The sequence below is a fragment of the Malaya genurostris genome, chromosome 2, assembly GCF_030247185.1.
Source record: "Malaya genurostris strain Urasoe2022 chromosome 2, Malgen_1.1, whole genome shotgun sequence".
Classification (NCBI taxonomy): domain Eukaryota; kingdom Metazoa; phylum Arthropoda; class Insecta; order Diptera; family Culicidae; genus Malaya; species Malaya genurostris.
In genome coordinates, this window is record NC_080571.1 from 192,405,061 (window position 1) to 192,427,248 (window position 22,188).

The 22,188-nt window shown below is 36.3% G+C and overlaps 1 protein-coding gene across 5 annotated transcripts in view; it reads right to left on the reverse strand.

Moving 5' to 3' along the window:
* Positions 1 to 22,188, reverse strand: part of LOC131432927 (pyruvate dehydrogenase (acetyl-transferring) kinase, mitochondrial) — a 90,010-nt gene that overhangs the window by 16,793 nt on the left and 51,029 nt on the right. For all 5 annotated transcript variants that reach the window (XM_058599526.1, XM_058599524.1, XM_058599525.1 and 2 more), the window contains 6 exons: positions 20,662 to 20,869; positions 20,388 to 20,578; positions 20,132 to 20,293; positions 4,732 to 5,028; positions 4,530 to 4,639; positions 4,377 to 4,475 (listed from right to left, as the gene is read on the reverse strand). In XM_058599526.1, the coding sequence (XP_058455509.1) occupies positions 4,377 to 4,475; positions 4,530 to 4,639; positions 4,732 to 5,028; positions 20,132 to 20,293; positions 20,388 to 20,578; positions 20,662 to 20,869 (1,067 nt within the window). The remainder of the gene's footprint in view (positions 1 to 4,376; positions 4,476 to 4,529; positions 4,640 to 4,731; positions 5,029 to 20,131; positions 20,294 to 20,387; positions 20,579 to 20,661; positions 20,870 to 22,188) is intronic.

A 22,188-nucleotide genomic window follows, 5' to 3' on the forward strand; every position in this document is an offset into this window, starting at 1 on the left:
GCATGGAATCCTTTTACACGGCACAAACGAACCACTCATAATGCAAGTCGATTCAATACTAATTTCGATTGTGTGAAGAGGATTAGTTTAAATAGTCGCGAAATACAGAGATTTAATATAAACGAAATTGTCGTCTCCATTAAGGGAAGCGATGAATACGGCTTGGTACACATGGAAAATTATACATTGTTCGTTATTTAATTAAGTTTCGTTTTTTTCGTATTTTGAATTCGCATACCTATATAGAATTCAACGAGTAGTCCTACGTCTAAGCTTGCGATATCAGTGCAGTGAATAATATTACAGATATCTACGCACTTGCACATTTGATTAAATTTGGATCTCCCAATAGTCAATTTTTGGGAATGGTAATTTCAGGGATCAAGGGGAACCTTCCTAATGGGTTCAAGAAAATCTAATTTTTGCTCTTTAAGAAGTTTGCAGGTTTGCTCTTCAAAAATTACATCTTAGGTAGGTCTAAGTGTACAACCACAATCGATAAGAGAGCGTCTCTTGCTCATGAAAAATAATTGTTACGGTCATCGCTAAATGGTGGTTCTGCATTCTAAATAATTGAAGAATTGCAATTTCATGTATATCAATGATAATGATTACGGCGACATCTCATCGGATGTTTGTAGTAGAATAATACTAATCTGGAACTTGATGTTTTCATAAACTAATTGTACAACAAATATTTACCAATTCCATCATGTTTTGGCGCCCCATGGATGTTGGCGCCCGAGGCGGTCGCCTCACTAGCCTCGCCCTCACTACGGCACTGATACATAGTTAAAGTCTGTTTCACTTGCGAACAAAACATGTCATAAGCCTACAGCACTCAACCACTGAAAATATTCCGTATTTCTATGTGTCCGTTTTGCACGATACGCTTTGTGTAACTATTCGTTCAAATCATGCGGTTGAGATTTTACTGAATTTCACCTTAATGCTAGTTCATACCAAACATTCCAGAAAACTTAAATTTTGGGTAATTTTGTGGTCATCTAAGTTGTAGGCCATTTTTCCGATCATATGGAGAAAAAATTATGTTGCTTCATTAAATACGACAAGAGATATTCGCGAATGAGTTCTACCCATTTTTGTACAGAGTAAATTTTGAAAAGGCACGCCAGAGTAAAGTAAATTGTATTCACAACAAAAATAAATACTTTCACTCGGATATTCCATCGTCGAAGTCGGGTAAAGAACTGGGCGAAAAAACTTTGGATAGAACCTAGATAAAAGTTTTATAAACTCTGCCAGCGAAAAAGTGTTGTAAAAATCTAAGACATGGGAGGCAGACGTTGTTCGTGTTTTTTTAATTCTAAGTCGTGACGTATGTATTAAATTCTCTCATCTAGCAGTTGGTTCAGACGCTTATTATTAGGTATTTCATGTTGAATAATGAATGGCTGAAGAAGTTAAAATATGGTAAAGTTTATTGGGTTTCGGCCAAGTGTTGGATCGGTTCAAATGGTCGTTAGTGAGTTGTTTGCTTTTGTGTCTCATCCGAGACATTTTGTAAATTGTGCTGCTTACGGGTGGGATGACCGAAACTAAGAACAATATTGTGCAGTGAACTATAAGCCCAGTTCGATGTTGTGATCAATTGTAGTCGAATTCGATCTTCTGAAAATAAACTAATTTAGCCTAAGGAGCACATGTATCTCGATATAAAATGAGATATGCATGAAATTCTTTACAAAACTAATAGTGTAATCTATATTCAATACTCCTGTGCGTGGGAGATGTGTTATAGAAGTGCGATTGCCAGATCATTCTTCATCCGCTATTGAAGATCATGTTTGAACAGCCATGTCGCAGTACGGAGAGATTATATCCATCGAAAGGGAGCTATAGATTTTTTTCTCGTCGTTCTTTGGCCCTTTACCGGTATCACACGGTAAAAACCAAGTGAAAAGATTGTGACCCTTATTATCAGTATCACTTGACATTGAAGTGAAGTGAGAACAGTAATAAAGGGCCTATACAGCGTGTGTTGCGCATTAGCCAATTCATTCTTCTGCACTTATTCGCCCTTATTCTGAATAACGATGTATTGGTTTTTCGATCGAATATGGTTCGGTCGAATCCTAGCTACCTTTGATTTTGCTAGCGTTATTAGGAATACGAATGAAATGCGATGGAAAAAACGATACGTCGTTATTCAGAATAAGGGTGATTGCCAGAATACGTTTATGACCATCAGCTGTTCACATGTCAATATAGCCAGCAATCCGTTCACTGCGTTAAACCTTCCGAAAAACTGAGTTAGAAGACAACTGCAATAAAAGTCAATCAAATCTTCAATTGTAACCAGTATACAATAAGGTACATCTGCAACAGCTAACAACGACACAAATAATCGGAAAAATAATAACTGAAACAAAAACCCACAACGCTGTTCTCAACAACAAAAAAAAAAAGGATGCGGAAAAGTAACCATTGTCCATAGAGTTCACACGGCAACTCTGGATTCTATGAATTCTTTATTACAAATGTTGCTGCCGTTAATACAAGTCGAGATATTCACGATTAAGTTCTGCCTATTCTTCCATATTACTAATTTTGAAAAGGCACCCCATAGTAAAGTAAGTCGTATTCACGACAAAACATATTTTTAGAAATTTCAAAATGCAAAAGCTCAAAAGATATGATGAGTCTAATAATAACTATAAATAAAAGGTTATTGATGCCCAACAGTAGATCCATTGGTCAAATTTCATTCAGACTTAAGTTCTGGCTAGTACAAGTAGTATAGGACTGCAATTCACATTCACTACACCCCTGGAATGGTAGTGAAAACTTTCTCATGCATAATATACGTTGATTTGATGGCTCAACAACTATTTTTTACAAATTTAGGTTCAACTGGTCGGTTTTTATGACCTACTAGTATGTGGTATTGAGTAGTTTTACTGTTTTGTTTTCAAAATAACTATTGTACAGTCGGATAAATGTTAACTTGACATAGAACAATGGATAGATATAAAAAATGCTCCCGGCATCTTAGAGCTAGTATCTTAATAAATATATTAATAAATGATTAGATATTAGCGAGCCAAAAAAGGTCATCTCTGAACTTTTAAAGCGGTGCTGAAATGATTTGAAAAATTAGAAAATGTTTTTGAATGATAGATATCATAGAAATGCAAGAAACGTCGTGCGACTTTAATTTTAGTTGGAAACGTTATGTTCGTGTAATTGGTCCAGCAACGTCTGAGAAATCGACGCGAGTTCTAGTATTTAATCACTACATCCAAAATTCAAGCCATCTGAAATATATGTTACACCTCGGACTCTTTAGCGCTATTTGTTGGGCTTCAAGAATAGAAAAACAGTGTTACCCTACAGCTTTGAGTGGACATATAACGATAAAATCAGGTAATCAAGGAAAATTGGTATAAATTAGTTTAGGTTATTCATTTCTTTTGCACCTTAATTGAAGAGTAGATTTGTCCTCCGGCTACATTCAACATGCCGTAAAAATGGAACCGGAAAACAGATCTAGTAGGAAGATCTTCAATTTGTACTTAAAAAAATCGGTTGTAGAACGGGTATCGGAATCAATGTTTTCATAGGATTTCCTTGGTGTCAGTTATACCCATGCCCTGTCAATTGAAGCGATTTGACGCTCATTATTCAGGATTCTCTCTATCACACACACAGACACAGACACACACACCTGATCCTAATAAACTAAATCGAATAGTAAATAGCACTCGTCACTGCGGACATCGGTTTTCATAATCTTTCTGTATATGAGAGAGACTGAAGATGATGACATATGCCAAATACACTGAGTTATGCTTAACATGTTCTTATGTGGTATTACATATTCACAGTTAAACATGAAGTTGAGAGTGGCTCTATTTATTGCATGAACTACTAAACAACAGGTGAAATATTAACTTTTTCGTAAAAAGCAGCATCGTGTGTACGACAAAATCATGTTGAATGTTTGGATGAATTAATTGTAAAAATTGACATTAAAAGCAAGCAAAAGCGCAATCTGAACACTTTTCGAATCTTTCAGTGTATGAATAGTAAAGCAAAAGCGAATTTCTGCACACACTCCGTTTATATACGGCGCTAAACAAGAAGTCATTGAACTAGTTTTTGGATAGAAGCAAAAGTGAACGATTAATATTTCGTATATTTTCAAGAACTGTATTGTCATTAACAAATTATATAAAATATGATGATATTGTAAACAAACAGCCAACATGTGATAACATTATTAACCTAACAATTGATGCACAGAAGAGTAACTTTAAATAAAGATATTGTCAAGGTGTTGGTGATTAGAATAGTATTAGATAGTTCTTGGCTCCACGTCAAATAACAATTGGTTTCACTTTCTTTGGTTTTACCTGATTGGACCAGTCACCAGTCGGAACAGTAGCTTTGTAAAAACGAGAGCTAGTTTTGTTGAAAATGGGCAGCAACTCGTTTGCCTCGTCAGAAAGAGCCTAAAATAAACGTAACTTATATATTCTCCTCAAAGAATTGGTAATAGGTTTAACCTTCAAATATATTACTGCGTCTGAGCCGTAACCCTCACAAGAAAAAAGAACTAAGTCGCCATGAAAATAACGCGCATAAAGCCTTGAAATTGGCAAACCATAGCCATAACCTATAGTAAAAATAAAGTTAATTTGTTGAACTGAACTATTGAGATAGATTGTATTTGAGTAAACATATTTTTACATACAACTTATACCTTACCGGCTAAAGGAACAAGCGGTAGATCAGATTTTGACTTTGGTGGTTGTGGAGCAGTGCTGTACATGTATTTGAATAGTTGATCAACCTGCGATCTAGGAATTCCTCCGCCACGGTCGGACATTTTCACGCAGATGTCTTCTTTTCCCTTCACAATGGTGACTTTGATGGCAGGAATATCGTCTTCAGCTCCATGGTATTCCATTACAGCCCGCATGGCATTTTTGAACAGTTCGAAAAGCATGTGGTATAAATGTGATGGAACATACACGATTTTAATTGGTTTCCCTTTTTCTAAATCTGTAAACAGAATTGTAATACTGTAAAATGCATACATATATATATATATATATATATATATATATATATATATATATATATATATATATATATATATATATATATATATATATATATATATATATATATATATATATATATATATATATATATATATATATATATATATATATATATATATAATTTAAAATATCTACCCTCGCAAAGGGGTTTTTAAAAAGAGAGAACACTTTTCACTTCTAAGGTTAAACTGAAACTAAACTTTATTTTTGTTCTAACTTTACTCTAAGCCTAACCTAGCTAGCTGCCGATCGTGAGAACCCTGTCGATTTACTATTCCCTAGCGCCGGTAACGCGATACAAGATTTGTTTACCGTGTACGTGACTGATGCTGGGGCGACGATTGTTGTTGATGCTGCGGTCTTCATTCTGTGGGAATCTCGATCGTCTGCTATTGGTGACGTTCTTGGGAAACGCTGGCTGTTAACTCCTCCATCCCTTAAAGAAGCACGACCCGTGCGTTCGACTAATGCTGTTGAAGATATTTTGGTTTTATGATAAACGATGCCTAGAATTGTTGTAATCAGGATAACTGCGCATATGAAGGAACCAATTGATAAATGTTGTTTCAATTCCAAAGATTGAAGGTTCTTCCTGTTTTCGATATGTAGGTCATGTAACTGGGTTATGTTGACGTATTTTTCCAAATGTGTTTCTGCGATTTGGTTTGACCTTAGAGGTGCGATAATAGGGTGACGGAATTGAATTTCATAGTTTTCGAATAATTTGTTTCCAATAATGATGGTACAATTGTGGAATGAGACGAGAAAAATGCCTTTCAATTCTTTTTGATTAATTCCACACGTGCTGCTCAATGTAATTTTGTTGGTGAGCGCTTTGACTATTATGGTACCAGGTGCGGGTAATTCATATTCGATGGTTTGTGGCAATTCTGAGAAGGGACATTTTCCGTTCAAACCTCTAATCAATGGTGCGATGCAATCATCTGCACTGATGTTTGTCAATAGTTCTCGTTTACAGATAGTAATTTTGGGCGTTTCTTGGCATCCTGTAGAAACGGCTAACGTCTCGTTTACATGTTTGAAGATTACTTTGTGGTCAATGTTCACTGTTTTGTTGTTCACAGGTAGCGGTAACAAAAGCATTTTGTCAAACACAATAGGCTGTACGTTAGGGATATTGATGCTGATAATGATGTTATCTCCTTGATAAAACGCTGTAGTTGTCAGGTACACGCAAACTTCGTCTAAACTATCAATCTTGAATCCTTGCTTGGTTAGCTTTGCTGCTATGACCTCTAGTTCACTATTTGATAAAATTTGTTTGTTTATTATGTTGACCTTGACGAGTGATAAGCTATTTTCTATAGAATGTAATGAGTTTAAGAGCATATCTAATTGAAATAAGATTGAAATTTTAGTGGATTCAGTTATGATATAATCTTCTTTAAGTAAAATTTTAGCTAAACTGTTCTCATGATCCTTGATCTGATTGTTTACAATATTAATTCGTTCTTGAAAATTTGCATTGATAGATATTTGTTTGTTATTTTCATTTAATAAGCTATTTTCATTGTTTTTCAGTGCATATAGATCTGCATTAATATTTCTCAAATCCTGGGCATCTAAATTTCCGGTGATTAGTTTGATAGTGCTTCCTAACACTTCTATTGATCTTTTTACCTTTCTGTTTCTTGGGAGAAGGCTCATGAATGTATCATTTATCATTGAAAGCTTTAATTCGATTAAATTTGAAAAATCTCCTGTTTTATTGTTGATTCGATTCAACACATTTTTAATTGTAGTAATTGAATTCTGGAACTGGTTTAATTCTATAATGTGCAAAACCTTATCATAGCCTAAACTAATTCTTCCTTCTCCAACTTTCATAATTAACGCACCCGGATTATTCGAAATGTCATGTATTTGAATGAATTGAGGATAGGAAAAGGGAATGAGAGAAATGAGTGCGATGATCCGAAAGTCCATCCTGAAAGAAAGACAAATATTAATTTCAAAGTCTTTTTATGTTTTCTTTGTGAATTTCCCGGCCGGACCTATCGAGGATCGTTCTTTGTTTGTCCTCCATAGCTTCAGTCGGTGAAAATCTTTCTTTAGTTTTCTTTTTGATTCCTTGAATCCTTTTGAAAACTATTTCTTCGTCTGCTATGTGAGGTGCTTCTTCTCTTCCTTTATTGTGGAAGGATAAATTTTTTGATCGTGTCTTATCGTTTGCCAAAATTACCTCATCATAGAAGTTGTCTCTTTTTTCTATCATTTTCTGAATGTCAAGAGGCCGTTCGTGTTCGTCCTTTACCCCAAAGAAAATCTCTCTCGGTTTGAAACCGGTGGCTGAATGAATCGTGTTGTTGTACAAAGTACAAGCAATTAAGAAAATTTCTTTGTGCGTAAGGTCATTGTACTGGGGCTTTATACATCGAAAGATTTCTGCAACTGTTGAATGAAATCTTTCGACCAAACCATTACTTTCACTGTGATTAGCAGGCACGAAATGCATCTGTACATTCAAATTATTTACCATACCTCTTATGTCGGCTGATCGAAATGCAGGTTCGTTATCACTTACGATAAGCTCCGGTGTACCATAGGTCGAGAAAAGTTTCAGCAGGCCTCTTCTAACATCGACTATATTCCTGGATTTTATTGGGATCAATACTCCGAATCTAGAGAACTTATCTACTGCAGATAAAAAGATGTACGGTTGAGTTAAAAATATGTCAATATGAATTATTTCTAATGGTTTTTTCGTGTTCGGTGTTGAGCCAAGTTTAATTTTGTATGGGTGTCGGTCATATTTGTTTCGATTACATATTTCGCAAATTTTGATGAACTGTTGAATTTTATGCTTCATTTTTGGAAAGTAGAACCGATTGGATATTTGTTTTTCGTTTTCCCAAACTCCTCGGTGGGCTGATTCATGAGTTTGTTCAATGGTGGCACTTTGTTCCTCGAGGGTTTTTAAGTCAACCAAAAGTTTCTGCGTGATGAAAATTTTGAAAGTCTTACATCGACTAAAGTAATTTTTGTATACTATTTGAATCGTATTTATCAAACTTTCGGGACACAATATGCAATTATTGCGTTTCAAGTCCATAAAATCTTTAAATATTGTTATCAATTGGGGGATACCAAATATTAATTTTGTAATGGTTCTTCTATGAACTCTCGGAAAAACCTCTTCGTGAATATTATCTTCTTCGGGGCCAACTTGAAGGATTATTTGATTACTGAAATAATTTAAAGGTTTTTCTGTACACGGAATGTATTCGGAATCATCCGTGTCTGCGGAATGTACTGTTGCGTTATCTGATGATAGTTCATTTTCGTTAACGTTAATTTCTTGAACAACTCTAGACAATCCGTCTGCTACGACGTTTTGTTTTCCAGGTTTGTATTGAACATCGTAATCGAATTCTGCTAAGCTTAAACGCCAGTGGATCAATCTTTGATTCGGTTCTTTTAAATTCAAACTGTAAGTTAACGGTTTATGATCGGTGTAGAGCGTAAATTTTCTTCCATAGAGGTACGGTCGAAAATGTTTACAACTCCAAACGATCGCCAAGAGTTCTTTTTCGATCGTTGAATAATTCTCTTCAGATTTATTCAATGTGCGTGAAGCAAACGCGATGGGTTTGTCTTTACCCAAAGGTCCTTGTGAAAGAACAGCGCCAATTGCATGATTAGAGGCGTCCGTAGTTAAAATGAAGGGTTTATCAAAATCTGGGTATTGGAGTATGTCATTACTAGTGAGGATTGCTTTACATTTTTGAAATGATTTAATGAACTCTTCAGAATGAATGATGGTTTCGCCTTTCCTAAGTGAATTTGTTAAAGGTTTCGCTATTTTCGCAAAATCTTTTATAAATTTTCGATAGTAACCCAAAATTCCAAGAAAGCTTCTAAGTTCTTTTTCGCTCTTTGGCAATGGCCAATTTTTGATAATATTAATTTTGTCTGGGTTTGGCTTAACTCCTTCAGTAGTAACGATGTGTCCTAAAAATGCAACTTCTTTACATAGAAACTCGCACTTATCTAATTGTACTTTCATATTGCATCTAGATAGTGTATCGAAAATTTTTCCCAAATTATCCAGATGTTCTTGAAGACTACTTGAAAAAACGATGATATCATCCATATAGATGAAACATCTTAGGCCAATGTGTTCTCTTAGAACGTTGTCCATCACTCTCTGAAACGTAGAGGGGGCGTTCTTTAGTCCAAAGGGCATTCTCAAAAACTCATAGTGTCCATTCTCGACATTAAAAGCCGTTTTGGGAATGTCTGATGCTTCAACTTCGATCTGGTGGAAACCGGATGCTAAGTCTAGCGTAGAAAAATAATTGCATCTCCCGAGTTTATCGAGGATGTCGGTTATGTTCGGGATTGGGTATCGATCATCGATAGTCTTTTCATTTAACTTCCGATAGTCGATTACCAATCGCCATTTCTTTTGACCGGAAGCGTCCATCTTTTTCGGGACGATCCAAACCGGAGAAGTCCAAGGGCTGACAGAGTGTCTTATAATACCCTGTTCAAGCATTTTGAGAATTTGTTTTTGTACTTCCTCCTTATGACAAAAGGGGTACCGATACGATTTGGAGTAAATAGGCAAATCATCTTTTGTTTTGATGCTATGTTTTATTGCGTTAGTAAAGGTAAGGTGTTCTCCTTCTAACAAAAATACACCCTGATTTCTACTGATGACGTTCAACAATTTCGATTTTTCGTCCGAGTTAAGGTGATTCAATCGCAATTGATCGAATAAACGCTGGTTTATCGGCTTGGCAAATTTTGGTGAAGGTTGGGTTTCAAAATTATTTAATTCAAATTCCATGGGTTGACTAATATCGATTCGCGATAACTCGTTCGAACTATTAGTTATGGCTAAACAAGCTCGACTATTCACTGCGCTATACAAGCCTGAGTGCAGGAGTATATTGTTGCAAATAAAAGTATCTTCTGATACTAGGAAATCGCCGTTATTGATATTAACAGGAAAGCTTACGAATTTCGTCTCGTTAGAGTTTAATTGTATTCGTTGAGAATGAGGATATTTTCGTTGCATTTGAATTTTTCCAGAAGCAAATTGAAGTTCGTTACTAGCAGTAAGAATATTGGCTTTAAGCAATTGTAACGCCTCGTATCCAATTAATCCATCAAAATAAGGATGAAAATCAAAGATATAAAATTTCAATTTTTGTGTGCCAGGAATCTGAATAAAGGGGTTAAATTCAACAAATTGATTTATTTTATGACAACCATTGATATTTTGAACAGAGGTTGGCTCGGTAAATCTGCATTTTTGAAGGTTTACGTGCTTGGTACTAATGTAATTCTTGTTTGCACCTGTGTCTATGAGAAATTTTAGTAAGCCTTTGGAAGTGTTTATTTCGATGTAAGGGATGAAATTATTTACGTCGGATGAAAGTCTGCCGCCACTTGATGAAAATTTAGATCATCAATTTCGGCTTCCTTGCTATCGGTTTCTTGATTGGATTCTAAATGTTGGGGGTTTGTTTCGACTGGTGGAGGTTCGTTAGTGTTTTCATACGCAGTTTGATATTGTTGGTTATAATTATCGTAATAATAATATTCATTGGGATCATAGAAATAGGAATCATCACAATTTGTTGGAAATTCCTCTATTTGAAAATGTGGACGGTTCATATAATTTATCTGCCTACTTCTAATGGAGCTATCCACTTCCATTGGAGTTGGCTTTGGTTGTGGGTTTTGAGTCACTCTTTGAGAAAACGGAAATGGTCGTTGTTGGGGATTTTGAAATTGTCCTTGCGGTGAGAAGGAAAATGGTCGTTGTTGCGGGAATTGGAATCGTGGTTGTTGGAAGGGAAAAGGTCTTTGTTGTGTGAATTGAATTGGTCGTTGTGGTGGAAATTGAATGGGTTTTTGTGAAAATGGTGGAAATTGTAATCTATTGTTAAACGGTTTAATGGGCCATTGTGGAGATGAATTTGGCTTTTGTGGAATTGGTGGAGGTGTGCCAAATGGTTTATTTCGTGTGTGAGAGTAATTGCCTTCTTCGATGCATAATCGAAGAGCATCCTTTAAATTTGTTGGGGCCTGAGCCCGGATTATTGGTCCTAACGGATCCTTTAATCCTCCCAAAAATACTTTTAGTCCTAGCTGCTGATAAAAATTGTTCTTCGCTGCTTTCACAGCTGTGTGCTCTTCACTGATGTTTAGCAAATTCACTAACAGAGACACCACATGCGAGATTTTGCTGTAGAATTCTTCTACAGTGTTCACTTGGTGAATAGCGAAGAGGTCGCGTGTCAAAGACACCTCATCCCGTCGGTCGCTATAATGTGTGATTAAATTTTGCTTTATGTCGGTCCAATTCAAATTTGTACCGTACAATTCTAGAATATTGTCTGCTTCTCCCACTATTTTGGTTCGAATTGCTTGAATCCAAACTTGGTGGCAATCTGTTCCAACAGCTCTATTGATAGTTGGCATTAAACTATCAATGGCTCTAATAAAAGAATGCAATTTTATTGGGTTTCCATCGAAACTGGGAAGGTCTCGAATGATCTGGGGAGTCTGGAGAGATTTTAAAATACTCTCGGGATCTCCTGCAGCTCGAGGTAGCATATTTGTTCTAGCCTCGGCAGCTGCTACTTGAGCCGCTTGGGCAGCTTCTGACGCATCTAGAAGCTCCATTCTTAATTGTTGAATTTCGTCCTCCTGTGAGGCGATCTGTTGATTGAGAGCAGCGATGTGCTGTTCCATTTTCACTGATTTGTTTAACTAAAATTAATTTCACTTCACTACAATGTCAATAGCTCACTTTTAGGCAATAGCTAAGAAATGTTAAATGCGTTAAACTTATGTGATAATAGTTAATTAAAAGATTAAAATTACTTACGGTTAGGTTGCGATATTCTCTCGCTGTTAACTAGATGATGGGTCCGGTGCAGCTTCTTCTGGATCTCTTCACTAATCACCGATGTACATTCGGGGATGGCTCTTCGTGCCGAAAGAAATCACTTGAAAAAAAACCGCACTACAATCCGAACGACTGCGCCATTTAAAATATCTACCCTCGCAAAGGGGTTTTTAAAAAGAGAGAACACTTTTCACTTCTAAGGTTAAACTGAAACTAAACTTTATTTTTGTTCTAACTTTACTCTAAGCCTAACCTAGCTAGCTGCCGATCGTGAGAACCCTGTCGATTTACTATTCCCTAGCGCCGGTAACGCGATACAAGATTTGTTTACCGTGTACGTGACTGATGCTGGGGCGACGATTGTTGTTGATGCTGCGGTCTTCATTGTGTGGGAATCTCGATCGTCTGCTATTGGTGACGTTCTTGGGAAACGCTGGCTGTTAACTTATATATATATATATATATATATATATATATATATATATATATATATATATATATATATATATATATATATAAATATATATATATTTATATATGTATATATATATATATATATATATATATATATATATATATATATATATATATATATATATATATATATATATATATATATATATATATATATATATATATATATATATATATATATATATATATATATATATATATATATATATATATATATATATATATATATATATATATATATATATATATATATATATATATATATATATATATATATATATATATATATATATATATATATATATATATATATATATATATATATATATATATATATATATATATATATATATATATATATATATATATATATATATATATATATATATATATATATATATATATATATATATATATATATATATATATATATATATATATATATATATATATATATATATATATATATATATATATATATATATATATATATATATATATATATATATATATATATATATATATATATATATATATATATATATATATATATATATATATATATATATATATATATATATATATATATATATATATATATATATATATATATATATTATATATATATATATATATATATATATATATATATATATATGCACACTTCGTAACGCAATAATATTAGATTAGATGTAGAAAATCAAAACTACTTTTCAATTTCAATGACAATTGAAAAAAAAAATCATATAATGCTCTATGATAGTGGCCCCAACCTTTTTATATCGCGGACAACAGGACAAAATATATAAAATCGATGGTTTGCCGAAACGCGTTCAGGCAACATACAATTTTAATTCTGAAAAAACTTCAATTTCTGTAAACTGCCTTAAGAAATAAACGTATTTATGTAAAAAAAAAAACTTCAATTTCACGCTACAGACTCATAACGATTATTGACGGTAACGGAAAATTTAAACGGATGAGAAATTGACGTTCAAATTCAACATATCACATATCAGTGGGCATCATTGGAAAGCGAGGAATGAAAACTTTCTCTTCTTCTAATTTGCCATTCAAAATTGCTGCCTCGACATTTGCGATTACCTTTTGAACTTTAAACTTTTTTCTGTAAGTTGTGTGTTTGTTCCTGTACTTTCTGTGCTTGTTTCAAAATTAGTTGCTGTACTTTTTGTACCTGCTCCAGTATTTTCTGTATTTGGTCCTGTAACTTATGTACTTATATCTGTATCATCTGCACAATCTGTACCCTTTTCTGCACTCTCTGCACTTGTGCCAGTACTTCTTGCACTTGTTTCTCTCATATCTGTACTTGGTTTTGTACTTTCTACACTTATTCCTGTATCTTCTTTATTTTCTCCTGAACTTACCTTATGTACTTATTCCTTTTAGCTGTCCCGATGAATTTCTCACAGCTCAAATATTATATTTGGATGAAAATTTTTTCGAATACTCTAAAGTCAGAATAATTGAACGACCCTCATTATTGTTCTGGATGAGTGAAGTTGAATAGTATTTTTCTCGCACAGTGAGAAGTATCATCCTTAATGTTCCGTAAAAATGAAATAAAAGACGTTTGGACTCAAATAAATAACCGGACTTGCAATTTCAAGCGAATGACGAAATTTGGAGGTCGTTTCTAGAGAAATTTACAAAATATTTCGTCCAAAGAATCCTTCAAAGGTATAGCATGGGAAATGCTTATGAAAAATTTAAGCCGAAAAACAAACAGAAAACATCTTTCTAATTCGAATGGAATTTTTCCAAAAAGTAATGAATCGAATAGTTTTGGTGTTTGAGTTAACGGTGTTAATTAAAAGTGACAGCACATCTCAATCCTGTTGTCTCTGAATAAAATTTCAGCGCATTGTGATAGCAATAATTATATCTATCGTGAAGAGAGGATTCTTTTCTCAGAAGTTTTAGGAGCAACGAATCATAAAAAAAAACATTATTCACTTTCTTTTCTTATAGTCGTTCTATAATTTTACTTGACCGCATTGAACCCAAATTTATATATCGGAAAATGGAAACCTGTATGCTGTTTATTTGGCGCCCTTACTTAATCGAACATGTGATTCGAAATAAAGAAACTAGTAGGCTCAGTAAAATTTTTGCGCAAATCAGCTCGTTCGGCGTCAAATAAACTATTTCAATAATAATCTAGTATTCATATTTTGCTCTACTTTTTGTCTGCTAGCATAAATCAAATAAACATAGATTTCTCAGTGTAATAGTAATGTAGTTGTGCAACCCGTGACACCAAAAGCGCCGTCTGGTGGAGAATGGCTGCGTAAATGCTCGTAAAATGCATGCATAAAGTTGCCTGCGCATTTAACCCAACCACAGTAGCTAATGGAAAATAGTACACCCGTTACTCACTAGAGGTGCTGTTAGTGTCACCGTACAGTGGGAAATCTATGTTTATTTAATTTATGCTGCTAGCATTTCAACAGCTCCATACACGTCAAACTATCATCGGAGATCTAGCATGCATTGAGCGGAAAATTTCCAATTCCAAATGAACCAATTTTCTAGTTTTTCTCTACTTTCCCGAAGGATTTTTGTTGAAGAACAGTAACCTGTGACTTAACACTTATTATGGTAGGCATAGATAATAAGATCTCATTGAATAAAATTATTATACTTCTAAACGTCAATCAGAACAGTTCAGTTTCTTTTCGCTCTCTCAATAGGTTATGGGCCTATACGTTTTTTTTTTAAATTGAACATTCAAGAATTTATTGAAGCAAAATGACTTCAAGGGGCAGCGGTTCAAGCGCAGCTGGTAGTCAATCTATTTCAAGTCTTCCCGGAATTGAGCGTCTCATCGGTCGTGAGAATTGGGCCACTTGGAAGTTTGCAGTGCAGACGTATCTGGAGCTCGAAGAACTGTGGGATGCAGTGAAACCGAAATTGAAGGCGGACGGTACCTATGAAGCTATCGATGCTGGAAAAAACTGCAAGGCGCGTGCGAAGATCATTCTGCTTCTTGACCCGGTTAACTACGTCCACGTCAGGGAAGCACAAACCGCTCAGGAAGTTTGGTCAAAATTGGAGAAAGCTTTCGAGGACACGGGCCTCACCAGGCGAGTCGGGCTTTTGCACAAGTTGATCAAGACAGAGCTATCATCGTGTGAATCAATGACTGACTACGTTAATCAAATCGTGACGACAGCGCACCAGCTGGACGGAATTGGGTTTGCTATTTCTGCGGAATGGGTCGGTACTCTACTGCTAGCTGGACTTCCTGATGAGTATCGTCCGATGATCATGGCACTTGAAAATTCTGGCATACCTATTACTGGAGATGCCATTAAAACGAAGCTTCTTCAAGAACTACAAGTATCATCAATGGAGTCGGCGCTTGCGGCAGGCAAGAGAGGAAACCACAGTGGAATGCGAACCAAGAAATCTGATTCTTCAAAAGGACCGAAGTGTCGAAAATGTCAGAAGTTCGGGCACATAGCGAAAGAATGCAAAATGCCGCAACAAAAAAGTAATGCGTTTTGTGTAGTTCTTTCAACATTCAGTTCCCCTCAAGATGATGACTGGTTTTTTGATTCGGGTGCAAGCATGCATATGACCCGGAATCAGAATCTCTTGAAGAATATGAAGCAATTCTCTGGAACAGTTGTAGCTGCTAACGGAGGTAATATGAAAGTGTTGGCAACTGGCTCGTCAGTTCTGAAACCACGTTGTCGCGAAGTCATACCGGTAGAGAAGATTCAACTGTTACCAGAGCTCAGTGTAAACCTACTGTCTGTGAGTCAAATTGTGAAGAAAGGACATACTGTTATTTTCACCAACCATGGATGTAGAGTGGTTGATAAGGATGGCGACGTAATAGCGACCGGAATCCATGAAAACAATCTCTTTAAACTGGATCAGGATCGGCAGGATACAAAAAGCGCGTTAGCTTGTTTGTCTGCTGTAAGCTTGGAGGTTCGGCATAAGAGATTGGGCCACTTGAATATCAAAAGCATTCGACAACTAGCCAATGGCTTGGTGGATGGCGTGAAAATCAAAGGCGGCAGCAAGGAAAACTGCAGAGTTTGTCCAATGGGGAAGCAATGTCGACATCCTTTCAGTAAACAAGGATCTCGTGCTACCGAAATGCTCGAGATAGTTCACTCCGATATTTGCGGCCCGATGGAGCTAAAGTCACTTGGAGGTAATAGATACTACATTGTCTTCGTAGATGATAGATCTCGTCGTATGTGGGTGTACTTCCTCAAGTCGAAATCCGAGAGAGATGTTCTGGATGCGTTCAAAGAATTTCATGCGATGGCGGAGCGTCAATCGGGTTCGAAACTCAAGGTAATTCGAACCGACAACGGGAAAGAGTATGTAAACCGAGGATTCGAATGCTATTTGAAACAACACGGAATTCGACATCAGACCACTAACGATTACACTCCAGAGCAGAATGGCATGGCAGAGCGAGCCAATCGATCGATTGTGGAACGAGCTAGGTGTATACTGTTTGAGGCAGGACTATTTTGGGCAGAAGCTGTTTCGACGGCCGTGTATCTGCTAAATCGATCTCCTACCCACGGGCACGACGTCACGCCTAAAGAAGCATGGAGCGGAAGAAAACCGAATCTTTCTCACGTTCGAGTGTTCGGGACCAAAGCGATGGTGTTCATACCGAAGCAAAAACGCAAAAAGTGGGATCCAAAATCCCATGAATGCATTTTAACTGGTTTCGACGAAGCTACAAAGGGATATAGGCTGTATGATGAAAAATCTAGGCGCATCATCAAAAGTCGAGAAGTGACTTTCATTGACGAAATGGTTCGCGAAAATATGCAAGTAAAAAACGAATCCACAAGAGATCGTACACTGATTCAGTTAGATTTCGAGGAAGTTGTGTCCTTGTCACCCGAAGAAGACCCAATGCAGTCTCAAGAAGATCGACCTGATGAAGACGAAGATGAATTTTTCACCGACGATGAAACTAACGCGGCGAACGAAGATAGTAGCGGTGAGAATAATACATCCATAGAATCTGTGAATGATGTGACTTCAGTGCTCTCACCGCGACAATCTTCAAATCCACCTCAGTCACAGGTGTTGAGGCGCAGCGGTCGGGAGCACAAACTACCAGGCAAGTATGACGGTTTTCACCTATCGAGCAAATGTCTGCCGCATATCAATTCTTTACAGCCTGATGATGCACACACCGATGCCAGTGGACCACATATTGCCGTCCAAGGTCATTTAAGTGCGGTTGTTCAACCCTCACCCCAAGCCGATGTCAGAAATGATGATGATCCGGTCACACATCAAGAAGCGTTATCCAGGAACGATTCTAGACAATGGAAGGCTGCCATGAAGGAAGAATACGAGGCACTAATGAACAACGACACTTGGCAGCTAACAAAGCTACCGGAAGGTAGAGCAGCCATTAAATGCAAGTGGGTCTACAAGACGAAGCATGATGCCAATGGAAACATCTGTCGCTATAAAGCACGGTTAGTCATAAAAGGATACTCGCAGCGAAAGGGGGTTGACTACGACGAAACCTATTCTCCTGTTGTTCGTCACAGTTCACTGCGGTATCTGTTTGCACTAGCTGCCAAGTACAATCTGCAAATAGACCAGATGGATGCCATAACGGCGTTTTTACAAGGAGATTTGGAAGAAGAAATCTACACCCCCAGTTTCGTAAAATCAGGAGAGCCCCGCCTGGTTTGCCGCTTAAACAAGGCGTTGTATGGACTCAAACAGTCAAGCAGAGTCTGGAACATTAAGCTCGATACTGCATTGAAGAGTTTCGGAATAATGGCTTCAGAATACGATCCATGCCTGTACTACTGGATCCAAGATGATAAGATTCTTTTTATTGCCGTGTATGTTGACGATGTGCTGATATTCTCCAACGACGACCAATTGAAGAATAATGTCAAGAACAAGCTAAGCAGTAGATTTCGCATGAAAGATTTGGGACCTGCTGCAAGCTGTTTGGGTATTCGGATCGTTCGCAAGAAGAATTCTGTTATGCTGGATCAAGAAACTTACATCAATTCCATCTTGCGTCGTTTCAACATGCAAGATGCGAAAGCTGTTACCACACCAATGAATGCCGCAGACAAGCTAACGAAGGAAATGTCACCAAAGACACCTGAGGAAACTGAGAGGATGAAGAACATTCCATACCAAGAAGCTGTTGGATGCCTTATGTATCTTTCACAATGCACTAGACCAGATATCCTGTTTGCTGTTAACCTTTTGAGTAGGTTCAACAATAATCCTGGACCGAAGCACTGGGAAGCAGTCAAGCATCTCTTACGTTACCTGAGAGGAACATCGGCGCTATGCTATTTTACGAATGCCAACTCAAAACTCATTGGATATTCCGATGCAGACTGGGCATCAGATCTAGATGACAGATCAACGAGCGGCTACATATTCTTGCTGCAAGGAGGAGCAATATCCTGGAGCTGTAAACGGCAGACTACTGTTTCGCTATCGACCTGTGAGTCCGAGTATATGGCTCTGTCTGCTGCTGTACAAGAAGCATCCTGGTGGCAAGGACTGATGTAACAACTGAGAGAAAAAGACCCAATCGAATTGCGATGCGACAACCAAAGCATAATTTGTATTGCTCGCAACGGCGGATACACACCACGAACGAAGCATATTGACATCCGTCACCACTTCATCCGAGATGCACTGGATCGAAGAATTGTCAACCTTTCTTACGTTCAAGCGAGTGAGCAAGTAGCAGATGGTTTAACTAAACCACTTCAACGAATAAAGCTTGAAAATAATCGAAAGGCGATGGGATTGTTGATTTAAAGTCAACAGCTTAAGGAGGAGTGTTGAAGAACAGTAACCTGTGACTTAACACTTATTATGGTAGGCATAGATAATAAGATCTCATTGGATAAAATTATTATACTTCTAAACGTCAATCAGAACAGTTCAGTTTCTTTTCGCTCTCTCAATAATTTTCCTTATGTACTATATCCTAAAACCTACGCATAAACGTCAAAAAAATCTTTTTCCGCTATTATATATATATATATATATATATATATATATATATATATATATATATATATATATATATATATATATATATATATAAATATATATATATATATATATATATATATATATATATATATATATATATAAATATATATATAAATATATAATATATATATATATATATATATATATATATATATATATATATATATATATATATATATATATATATATATATATATATATATATATATATATATATATATATATATATATATTAATTGTACCAATTTATGTGTTCGAAGAGCATTATTTTTACGTTTCGTCTTTAACTCATCAGTGCAGAGCAGTTCAAAGTTCAATTTGAACTGCTCTGCGCTGATGAGTCAAAGACGAAACGTAAAACTAATATCTTTAAATTGCCAAAAACGTCGAGATAACAGCAGCTCTCGAAGGTGCAAAGGTTTTGGTACTTCTAAAACATTTGGCATCAAAAATATATTTTCGATTTTGTTAAAACGATCCCGTTTCGATTGAAAAAAAATAATTTCAAAACGACACTAGATCATTGGCATAAGGAGTATTGTTTACACTACCGCTTTACGAAATTAGAGAGAAATATATATAATTTATAAGTTGAATCGTAGAGTTGAGGTAAACTAACCGTTGTGCTCTATCACTTCTAATTCAGGGCTAGCCAGGTAGTATTGGTCACATAAAAATCGAGCATTATCATACGCATCCCGTACAACCATGTGCGGATCACAAAGCGGATCTATACATCCTACGTGTCTACCCGATTGAGGTATTTCGCCAAACAGAATTGCTGTGGAAATAGAGAAAAAAAGTTTAAGATTTATGTTAGCACGCTATCTTGTGTTGTATTTGTTTGATTTTGAAGCAACAAGTGTCAAACATACTGTGCTGATTGATTAGCATACGAATGCTAACGCGGGACATATAGAGTCGATCCAGAAAGTACTGCATGGAAAGTTCAGTGGATGGCTCAATATAACCATTACGACTTTCCTTCAGTTCCAGAATACCCTGGGCCATGGTTTGTACAACATCCGAATGCCTGTCACGAATTCTGGATAAGGATTTGCAGAATCTGTTATTTAAGATAATAAAAAGAGAGAAAAAATTCGTTATGTTATGATAATTTCAAGTCGGAATTTTAGTTAGAGTATTTACTTTTCCAAGTTATCATCAGAGGGATCGGTTTTCTCAAACGCTAGCATTTCTTCGAAACTTTTCACATACCATGCACTAACCAAACCCACTGAAGGCATCCGTAGCAGACTATCTGGAAGCAACGTTATCTCTTTCATAATATTAGCCAGTCGCACCGGTAGCTCTTTGCGAAGAAAAATAAACGATTTTGTTGGGCACGCATTAAGACCTGTAAATAGAAAATAATGATTTTCATATTAAATTATTGAGTGAATACAGTTCTTGAAAATTTTATGCCGTCGACTTTCACCGATTTCAAACGAATTCTTGGGACAATATCAGGTAGGATTCATGGAAAAGTGTGCTACTACGGACCAAGTGTTCGCCATCTGCCGGTGTTGCGAAAGTGCCGCTAATACAATGTGATGATGTGATGTGTGGGCACCTATTCATCGACACCTATTCAGCCTACGACACAATCGATCGAGATCAGCTATAGCAAAACATGCAGGACAATGGATTTCCGGACAAATTGATACGGTTGATTAAGACTACGATGGATCGAGTGATGTGCGTTGTTCGAGAATCGGAGATATACTTAAGTCCCTTCGAAACTCGCGGAGGGTTACTGTTCAACATTGCTTTGGAGGGTGTAATAAGAAGAGCGGGGATAGATACGCTGATGATATTAGCATTAAAAAGCTGAAACCAGGTGGATCGGGCTTGATATCAATGTGTCAAAGACAAAGTACATGAAAGTTAGGGGCTCGAGAGAAGCTAATGTCAGCTACCCATTACGAGTTCTGATTGGCGGTGATGAAATCGTAATGATCGACTAGTTCGTGTACTTGGACTCACTCATGCCAACTGACTGCCAACAATGATACCAGTGAAGAAATTCAGAGACGCGTCTTGTCAGGAAGTTGTGCTCGTACTTTGGACTTCGAAGGAATTCGCCGTCGTACGAAGTCAACTATCTACAAAACTGTGATTAGACCGGTTATACTCTACGGGCACGAGTCCTGGACGCGAGTTGTGGAAGATCAACGTGCACTGGGTGTTTTTATGGTGGAGTGCGGATGGAATACGCTACGTAGAGAAGACGAATGAACCATGAACCATGAACTGTTCATTTTTATCGATACTAACTTTAAAATGTTGTATTTCTTCAACTTCAACTTTAACAGTCATCTGTAAAAGAACTAGGGATATCGGTAAATCCCATATAAACAATACTGAACATTTAATGACATGGTCTGTAATCTGTAAACCAAACTCAGTAAACGTTATGCCAACTTTCAACTAATCAATATTAATGAACGATTTCAGTAACCAAAACATCTCGTAGTAACTCAAATCGAGAAAACTACTTGGTAAAAATTGATTACTGCAAAAATAAAAATGAATAAGACTTATTCCTCATGATATGGTTTTTTGTGTTCTAACCAGTGTTGGTGATTGCCGAAAATTTGACAGAAGCTGCTATATTGCTATCTATATTGTAAACAACATTTTTAATCCGGTAGAAGATGCTACAAGAACTCGAGT